Source organism: Propithecus coquereli, unplaced genomic scaffold (assembly GCF_000956105.1).
Source record: "Propithecus coquereli isolate 6110/MARCELLA unplaced genomic scaffold, Pcoq_1.0 Scaffold540, whole genome shotgun sequence".
In the NCBI taxonomy this organism is placed as follows: domain Eukaryota; kingdom Metazoa; phylum Chordata; class Mammalia; order Primates; family Indriidae; genus Propithecus; species Propithecus coquereli.
In genome coordinates this window covers 1259000-1269472 of record NW_012151286.1, presented here as the reverse complement: position 1 = coordinate 1269472, position 10473 = coordinate 1259000, and the positions used below count along the sequence as shown (strand labels likewise).

The following is a 10473-nucleotide window of genomic DNA, read 5'->3' as shown; positions in this document are numbered from 1 at the left end:
GGGACGTCACCGCCCCGGCCCGCTCACCGCCCTGCCGGGTCAGCGCTTGTGCGCGAAGCCCGACCCCAGGCTCCCCGGCTGCGGCCACGCGCGGGCCGGGCCTGTTCGCGCCGCCGCCGCCGCCGCCCTTGGTCCAGACGTCGGTTACCAACTGCGGGGAGTCGCGCCCCGCCCCCCATCACCATGGCCACCGCAACCCTTCCGCTTTTGCCCCGCCCCGGCGTCGGGTAACGCGAGCCTGTGATTGGCTGCCGGCAGCACGCGAGGCGGCGGGAGAGGAAGTCGGGAAAGCGAGAGAACGTCCGGTGGGATGTAGAGCCTCGCTACGCAGGCAGTGGCTCGCTGGAATGTTCCCTCAATGTGCAGGGACTAAATCTTCGCGTGGCCCCCACTTTATGGGTGAAGGAACAGAAGCCAAGAACCTGAGTTTCCTCACGTAGCAAGTTGAGGATAAATTGCATCTCGCAGGGTGTTCGCGAAGATTAAGTAGTTTAAAGCGCGTTTTCAGAGCCTTGTAAATTGCCAAGTCGCTTGAGAGCCAATCTCTTTATCCCTTGAACCAGATAACGCAGACCTCAGATTTGCAAGACAGTTACTCCTCCACGCCGAAGGAAAGCCCCACCGGAAGAAGTGGATGCCTTGTGATTTACATTAAAATCTTAACACCATAAAGATTATTCCTTGGCTAATTATCCAAGATAAAAGTTGACAGAACCGCTTTGAGCAACGCAATCACAAATCGGATAACTTTGCTCCAGGAAAAGTCCACTCCAAAGCTGCCAAATTTTGAAAAAGGATTCCCTAGAGCTGATTTCTCTTGGACCGCTAAGCATTCTGTCTCTTTGGTTGCATACTACCTTTTGGCCAAGTGTGCTATATGACTAGAGGGATTTAAAGTGTGAACTGAAGGTCAGATAGCTAACCTGAGTGGATTAGCAGATAGCTTTCAGTGGACATACAATATCTGTGGGATCTGGAACTAAAGATGGTTACAAAGACAAAGTTGTATGCGGGGTGACATCAATTCTGAGTTACTCTGTTTAGCACCAGGTGGAGGACAGGCATTTAAAATGGTTCGCTGAATTAGTGAGCCGAGTTCTGTTTGGTTAAGCACTGGTCACACAGTTCACAGCAAACAGCAAATTTCTTCATGACCTACTTTATGTGCCACACTTATTTCTGGACTAAATGGACTGGCCCACCTTTCCTAAATCATTTATGAGGTCAGAGTGGAGGAGGAACAAAACTTGATTTCATCTGTTCTGGTTATCTATTGTTGATACAAACCACCTGAAAAATTTGTGGCTTTGAACAATTATTTTGCTCACTAATTTGCAGCTTGGGCAGGGCTTGGCAGGGACAGCTAGTCTCTGTTCCACTTGGTAACAGCTGGGGCAGCTGGAGTGGAGCTAGAGGAACCTCTTACAAGTTCACTCACGTGCTTGGCAAATTAGTGTTGGCTCTTGGCTGGGAGCTCAGCTGTGGATGTTGGCCGGAGAACTGGGGGTCTCAGTTCCTCTCCATGTAGGTCTTCCCTGGGATTCTTGGGTTTTCTCACATCATGGTGGCTGGGTCCAAGAGCAAGTATTTCAAGAGACAGGAAGTGGAAGCTGGCAATCACTTAAAGGCCTAGTACTGGAAACTGGAACAGTATAGCTTCCACTGTATCCTACTGATCAAGCAGACACGGAGCCACCCAGATTTAAGGAGAAGGGACATAAACTTCATTTCTTGATGGGAGAAATGTCAAAGAATTTGTGGCCATCTTTTAATCCATTTCACAGTACCTGGCTCTAGGATCAAATGAGGGTAAAATAGGTACCCACTTAATCAGGCACACGCCAGATACTGTGCTAAATGTTTATAAGTTCATTGTCTCATTTTCAAATATTTGAAACTGAGAAAAAAACCCTATGAGGTGGGTATTATCTCCATTTTACAGACTGGGAAACCAAGGCTTAGTGGGACCTGGATCTAGGCCCACTCGAGGGCCTGTTTCAACCATCATGCTATAAGCCCCTAATCCTTGGGTTGTTAAACCACACTCCTAGAAATCAGAACATGATGTTTTCTGTTGAAAATAGAATGGTGGTCTTTTTCCCACTTGTAGAAAACTTAAAAAATTGACTTGAATATACTAAATGATGGTTTTCCATTAATAATTTTCTAAATCCTTTGTGGATTAGCATTATGAATTAGTCTAAGTGAAGTGGGGCTCATGCCTGTAATCATAGCAATTTGGGATGCCTAGGTGGAAGGATTGCTTGAGGCCAGGAGTTCGAGACCAGCCTGAGCAACATAGTGAGACACCATCTCTACAAAAAAAATTTTTTTTTCTGAGTGAATGAATAAATAGTAAAAGATGAATGATGGGCAATCTTGGAAAGAGCTGATCTTAGGTGGAGTTTGTTTTCATGGTACACAGTCAAGATGGTTGAAACTCATGGAAAAGTAATTTTCTGCTGGTGAAATTGTTTCCATTTCTGTGACTGAATCGTTTCCTGGCACTCTGCAAATGGCACTGTGACTTTCTCCTGCTCTAAGTCATTCAAAAAAGTGGCAATTCACTAAAAAAACTTTTTTGGGTGGAATCCTAGATTTCCCCAATGAATCACTGGGAAAATGCCATAATTTTTTGTTTTTCCCCTGGTAACACTCTATTAGCAGTTAAAGTCTAGCTTTTAATTTCTCTTAAAATGCTTATAATTCTGTGCAGAATATGGATGTACTATTTGCTGTCTTCCACATATCTTGCTAACCCCTAGTTTTTTCTTTTATGTGGAGCACGTCTTTCTTTCCCTTTGAAGTAGCTCCATGATTACAACTCTGCTTCCATCCTGGGTGATTTAATCAATTTAATATTGAAGTCTTTTTGTTTTATGGTTTAGAAGTTAAGAATTGGAAAAGTAGGCCAAGGTGGGAGGATGATTTGAGCTCAAGAGTTGGAGACCAGCCTGAGCAAGAACGAGACCCCGTCTCTACAAAACAATAGAAATATTAGCCGGGCATGGTGTTACGTGCCTGTAGCCCAGCTATTTGGGAGGCTGAGGCAGGAGGATTGCTGGAGCCCAGGAGTTTGAGGTTGCAGTGACCTAGGATGACACCACTGTACTCTAGCCGTGGTGACAGAGTGAGACTGTCTCAAAAAAATAAATAAATAAAAATAAATTGGTCAATTGGTAAAGTGAATCATCTTAGGAACAAAGTTCAAGGGTAGGCTTTTAGAAAGCTGTTAGGCTCTTGCATCCCTTTGACAACTGGCAGATTACCTATTGATTCCATCTATTTTTCTCAATCTCCACTGAATTTACAGACCACCTTCACCTTTCAGCTGGACTACTTTAAAGTTTCCTTACTGGTCTTACTATTTTCATTTTTTGCTTATCCTCTATCCCCACCCCATCCCTCCATTCCATTCTCCAAATAGAAGCCAGAGCCATCTTTTAGAATTATTTATCAAGGTACTTCTATGCTTAAACTCCTTTGCTTTCTACTGCATTTAGTATAAAATACAAAATCCTTAACGTGACCCAACACTGGAGCATACTATCCTAACCCACTTGCTTATTTTACTAGTTACAGGGGCCTTCCATCAGATCCCGAAGCCCACTGAGCTCCTTTCCTCCTTACTTACGATCTTTGCCTGTAATGTTCACCTAGCTACCCGATCCTAGAAGCTCGTCCTCAGTCTCTCTTCCTGGCTATATCCTACTTTCCTACTTCCTCTTTTTAGTTTTATTAATGTTACTTCCTCAGTGAAGTTTCCTCTGACATCCCCCCGCCCCCAACCACCTAAACTAGGTCCCCCTCATTCTCTCTAGGACCCTATTCTTTTCCTTCAGGGCACTAATAATTTGTTACAATGAACACAAACATACTGTCTTCTCCCCACCACCAGACCTAAGCTCCACAGATGTTTTGTACACCACATAGGCACAATGCCCTGCACAAATAAAAATTTCCTGGATGAATAAGTGATTAACTTTATTCTTAATTCTAATACTTGACTTTCTTATACTCTGAAAAGTAGCCCATAAAATTTGAGGGTATAATGTCTTGGAACCTTAGCAGTAGGCATCAATGAAAGTTGTGAGATCTTAGTCAAAAAAGGCAACAGATGTTTTATTCTTCAATGCAAATTACTGTCATCACCACAAGCTAAAGAAGAGGACATATCTCTCTCTATATTTATATATATTTTTGGATTTATGGAAGACTAAAGACATGGGAGAAAATCCAGCACCCAACATGTACAGCCAGTAAGGAAATCAGCTCTGTAATAGGACAGGTTTAATGAACTACAAACAAGAAAGGGTGGGAAAGGAAGAAAAAAATGTGCATTGAGCTTAAGACACTGTAAAACTCAGAAGACATATTTACTATTCAAGTATAAACTCTGTAAGGACTTGGCATAAATTGAAAGGCAGCTGCTGAGGTACACCATTATAAAATAAGTTCTATGAATTTACAATTCTACCTTCCAATTTTCTGGGAGAAAAAACCAAACTGTTGAAGGTCTTCATCAGAGACCCTGAGAGGGATTAACACTTTTGATGAAGACATAGTCACAATTCATGATTGAATTTACTATTCAAAAACATGTATTTATTTTAAACAATAGGAATACGTGTTCTCAGACTGTCCTCTAGAGTTTTAGAGACTATTAATTCAATAGTTTCAAAGTGTATTACTTCCAAAAACAATACTGATTAAAAAAAATTTTTTTAAACAACAACAAAAAAAACACCTGATTTGATGGTACCTTAAAAATACCCTAAATACCAAATTTTCTCCAGTCTAACATTGTAATTTATGAATTCCTCCTGCATTGGTAAAACAGTTTTTTCCTCACAAAATGTGGGTACTGAAATTGGATAAAAACACCATGAATGTGAAAATACTACCAATTTTCTGCAGTTAAAAAAAAAAAACTAGAATGTTCTTTGGAATCACTGAAATATCAAAAAATCTGGGTTTTTTTCTACAGTCTGTGCACCTTCTTTCAGGTTCTCCGTGTTGCTTGTAGTACTGACCTGTGTGATTCTAATTTTATAGATTCAAATCTTGCAGTGCAGTATCGATGTTTAACATACTGGTGTCTCTCTGGCCGGTGGGGAGTTATGCTTAACCCAGAAACACTGTCATTTACTTTTCCATAAAGACTTCTGCCCCAAATAAAAACTTTAGAATATGACACAAAACATCCTGTGTTAAAACAATCAAATGAACCCAACATGGAGAATTCCAGCGTGGTTTCGGCATTCGGGAGGGCACTGTCTCCTACTGTTTTTCATGGAAGTACCACAGGCCTGGCTGCTAGCATTCAGCTTTCCTTGGCCTTAAAAGGAATTTCTCAGGGCTGGCAAGTTGGATTACATTCTAAGAGAATTTTGTCTTTGTCAAACTACCATTTTTAGTATAAAATCTGGCCATGGCTGTAAGTGTCAATGTGCGTACAACTGATTAGAGATGGTTTCTTTCTTTGTTTTTCTTTTCAACATTGGCTGGAATTGAGTAGAAATAAGTCCATGATGCCTCTTCACATGTGTCATGAAATATGAGAAATCTGTCTGACTCTAGACACTATTTCTTTACGACACAATGGGCAGGTCTCCAGCTGCAAGGCACAATCCATGCACAGGTCACTGAGGAGAAACACATAAAAGCCAGTCAAGTTAATGCTTGAAAAGGTCAAACTGACTACCTGCCAACTAAATCTAAAACATTAACACGTTAATTGAAAGGGTAATAATTATACATGGTTAAAAAAATGAAGTAAATATATAAATAAAAAATAAACTTCCTCCCATTTTTAACCCTCAATCTTCTTCCTCTGAGGAACAAGTAAAAAGTTTATTTGTATTCTTCCAGAAAGTCTGTATGTATACAGGATATGCATATGTACGTAGGGGACACAACGCTGTTTTTCCCAGACAGCTAGCCATTATCCCTGTATCACTTACCAAATAGTCCATCTTTCACCATAGATTTGACTCAATGCTTTTATCATATATTAAATTTTCATTTTTAGTTAAATTTTATTTCTGAGCTTTTAGTCTGTTCCATTGTCATTCCTGTCATATAGTACTGGGACCAAACTATTAACATTTATTTTAATATATTTTAAGATGTGGTAGGACTCTCTATAACTCTTATTTTTCAGAATTTTCTTGCCTTCAACTTTTAAATTAGCATGTCTTGTTCAGGGGTGGAGAGGAAATCATGTTCCCCCTTTTATGTGGATCAAATTAAGTTTAGAGAAAAATGTCACTTTTACAATATCGAGAGGTCTTCCTATCCAATAGCAGATTCATTTATTCAAGCCTTCTGTTACATTCCATGGTTGTTTAAAAGTTTTCTTCATATAGGCTCCACATATTTCTTGATATGTATTCTTAGACTGCTTGTTTTTTATTTAAAACCATTGTAAAAGAGGTCTTCAATTATATGTTCTAATTGGCTGCTATTTACACATAAAGCTAGAAGAGCTACTGATTTTTGTATATATTATAAGTTGTGGTGAGAGCAGGCATCCTGGGCTTTACCCAACATCTCTTGCTGTGCTTCCTGTGCATCACCATTAAAAAGATGCTAGCATTTGGTTGAGATATATGTGTTTTTAATACTGTTAAGGAAGTATCCATTCCTTCCTACCTAACACTGTTTTCTTCCCTCCATCCATTTTCTGTTTTATAGTATTTCGTCCATTAAGAACAGATATTGAATTTTAACAAATGCCTTTTCAGCATTCTTGGAGAAAGTGATAATTGCCCTTCTCCCACCCCCGCCTATTTGAGTAAATTTTATATTAATAGATTTCCTACACTGTACCACCCTTGCATTCCTGAGATAAGCCCCTCAGGTTGTATTGTTGGGTTTTGTTTGCTAATATTTTATTTAAGATTTTTAGATTTATACTCATAAGTAAAAAACATAGCTTTTTCTTTTCTCTGTGTTCTATTGGTTTTTGGTGTGATTACCAAGCAGGTTTTGTAAAAATAATATGGCGGTTTTCCTATTTTTTGTATGGTCTGGAGAAGTCGAAATAGAATTAGGCTACGTATTCCCTGAAAATTGTGAAGAATCTGCCTGTGAAACTTCTAGGCTTAGTTAGTATTTTTAGGAGGGAAAGCAAAGGTAGCTTTGATAACCATCTCAGTTTCTTCCGTGGTAAAAGGAATGCTTAGATTTTCAATCTCTTCTAGGGGTAGGTTCTTATAATTCATTTTATGCAGATTTCCTTTCTCTATCCCTATCCTTTTAAAATTGTTGTTGCTAAAAGTTGAGCTAAATTTTCCTATAATTCTTTTAATGTCCTCTTCCAAATCTGTTTTGGATATATATCTATTATGGAGACTATGATCATACTTAAGATATCTGGTTCTAAGGTTTTCCATTTCTGCTCTCATTAATTACCCCTTACTGTGTTTGAAACCACAGGGAAGGGCCAGAGAGCTCAAAGATGAGTAAGACCAGATCCTGCTGTTGGGATCTTAACATTCTTACAGAAACAAAGATCACAAAGGGCATCAAGATATCAAACCTTTAAACTCTGTACCTGCCTGTGAGGCCCTGATAACTAAAACCTCTAAATGTGCTCAAACTGAGAAATTTTGTGCTACAGAATTGATAGGGAGGACTAATCCAACAGGAGTCACTGTGCCTTTCCCTCAGAAGAGAGATTGATACAGCTAAGGGTGATATGGGATACATTGCATGTACTTCCCTTAACAGCCAATTAGATGACAACCCATTTCAAAAGAAAACAAATGCATAGAGGCAAAAGCAGGGGCCCAGATTGAGTCATTCCTGGGGAGACAAACTGGGTCCATCACTGCAGGCTCTGGACCCCCTGCAGAACCAGGTGGCTAAAGCTTTGTCGAAAATAAGAGCAAAGCAGGTTAGGGAATGTGATGAATTACAGGTAGCTGGCCTGTAATATCAGCATAGGTTGCTCATATACAATCAGCACACGTGGACTGGCCAGGATCCCCACATTGCCCGACTCCTCTCCCTCTCTAAACTTAGTTGGGATGGCCTTCTTGGGGACCATCTTAGCCTGCTGCTCTTGCTGATGCTTAGACTCTGTTTTGTGGGATTCGGGCTGCCCTCTGAGATCATCTCATAAGACTGAAATTCAGTTAGATAGCAATGGAGGCTGCTGCCTTCTCAATGGTTGATTGTAAATAAGAAGTAAATAAGGAAGCTCTAAAACTAAAAGGGGTTGCCCAAGACACTCATAAATAGCATTAAACCTGTTATGTTTTGTTTAGCCAAAATTGTATCAAAAATATAGTACTGAATAAACAAAATGAAACAAAAACAGAAGTCTTCCAAATCAAGTAACCTCTTCTATTTCAGGTACTTTCTGGGAGACAGCCAGGTACTGCTTTGCAAACTCTAATTCTTCATTCAGTTCATTTTAGATATAATAAACCTGGATGAACAGCTAAGGAACTAGTAATACTCCAAAAGCAATTCAAGAATAGGATGAAACTTTGCCTAATATGATATACAAAAGAGGAAAATCACCAAACAAATACTCTTACCTGTGTCCACATGGCTTCAACTGTGTGTCTGCTACCTCATCGCAACAAAGGGAGCAGCAGTTTTCTCGGATGCTGACTTGCTTCAACAGAGCAAGACGCCTGTGCCTAAGTAGAAAAAGCAGTTTGAAATTCATTTGTCAGTAAGTAAATGGGGCCTGTCAGCTGTGATGCACATGAAGTGCTTTCAAAACGCTCTGTACATGAGAGATATTCCTTCAGCATTGTTCAGTAACGTTTTCATATACGATATTTCATTTCGATCTTACAATGATTTTCTGAAGTAGGGAATGAAGGAGGCATGGTCATTCCTATTTTACAAAGACATTAAAGTTTGAGGAAATGATTTGCATAAGGTAAACAGAGTCAGGAATCAAATCTAAATTGTTTGGGTCTAAGTCCAGTGCTTTTTAAAATTTGACCAGCAAATTTCGATCTTTAAGTCACATATCTCTGAGAGTTTGATGAAATGCATAGAGGCTTTCTCAAGAAAAACACAACAGAGAAGTTTTTATACAATTTCAAGGGGTTTATGATAGTCCACTGTAAACTCCCTGCAAGTCCAGACACCTCAAGTTAGAACCCCTCCATTACACTTTCACTCAGCATAGAATGGAAAAGCAGACAGGCAGAACTGCTCTGCTGAAGGTACAGCCCTGGTGGGTGGGCTGGGGAAGCACGAAACATTCGTTCAATTCACTTAGGGCTTGCTGGGTGCCAGGCACTGTAAGATTCAGTCCTGGAGATTCAGCAGTGAATAGAGGACTAAAAAATAAAAAGTATCCCTGCCTTTAGAGCTTATACTCTAGTGGGGGGAGACAGAAACAAAATAAATAAGTAAAATATACAGAATGTTAAATAGATGAATAATATAAAGAAAAAATAAAACAGGAAGAAGGACGAGGAGTTTGTGTGTGAGAGAGGTAGGGGGTTACAATTTAAAATATGGTGGCCAAGGACATTCTCATTAGGGTGATGTTTAAGTAGAGACATTAGGGGAGTGAGGGAGTGAGCCTTGTAGATCTCTGGAGAGACCATTCTAGGTAGGAGGAACAGCAAGTGCAAAGGCCCTGAGGCTATAATAGGTCTAGTACGTTTCAGGAGCAGCAAGGAGACCAGGGTAGTTGAAAGCATGAGCAAATGGGAGCGGGTAGGAGATAATGTCAGAAAAATAATGTGGGGAAAGGACAGGACAAACTGTGTAGGGCCTGGTAGGTAGGTCACTGTAGGGGTTTAGGCTTTTCCCTGAAGTGAAATGGGAAGCCACTGGTGTCTTTTGACTAAAGAAGTGCATAATCTGACTTACATTGTAACAAAATCGTTCTGGAGGCTGTGTTGAATAGATTGAAGCGGGTCAAGGTAGGAATAGGGAGACCAGTTAGGGGGCAGGGCAAAAATAATATAGGTGGGAAATGGAGGCTTGGACCACGGTGGCAACAGCGAGGGTGAAAAGAAGTAGTTGGATTTGTAGTATATTCCAAAGGTGGGGCCCAGAGGACTTGCTGAGGGATCAGGTGTGGGAATGGCAGAAAGTAAGCTGTCAAGGATACACTAGGATTAACAGGGAAATTAGAATGAGAAAGGGGCTACTAGCAGAGATGAGGGAAGATAGTAGGAGAAGCAGTGCCTGTGAGTGGATGATGCTGCAACTGAGGTAGGTATATGGTGCTTCACTGTACTATTCTTTTTTTTCTTTTGTATGTATTTGAAATTTTCCATAATAAAAAGGTTAAGGAAAAAAAGAGTGAATGGAAGGAGGAGAATTAGAGACAGAAAACATATACTATATGAAACTATTTACAAAATCCCAGGTAGTAGTAACAGGGCCATGATCTCCTATTCTGAAGCCAGAAAGGAATACTATTCCAAAGAGTATAAAAGTATCACTAAATATAAGTTTTTGAAGCATAGATTGAAAATATTAATG

The 10473-nt window shown here is 40.1% G+C and overlaps 1 protein-coding gene across 1 annotated transcript in view; it reads right to left on the bottom strand.

Annotated features, from left to right (window-relative positions):
- Positions 1–5491: 5491 nt before the first annotated feature.
- RSPRY1 (ring finger and SPRY domain containing 1) overlaps positions 5492–10473 on the bottom strand; it is a 72273-nt gene continuing 67291 nt past the window's right edge. Inside the window, exons 14-15 of the mRNA XM_012657421.1 lie at positions 8550–8654; positions 5492–5645 (exon numbers count right to left, since the gene is read on the bottom strand). Coding sequence (XP_012512875.1) covers positions 5549–5645; positions 8550–8654 — 202 coding nt within the window. The 3' untranslated portion in view covers positions 5492–5548. The remainder of the gene's footprint in view (positions 5646–8549; positions 8655–10473) is intronic.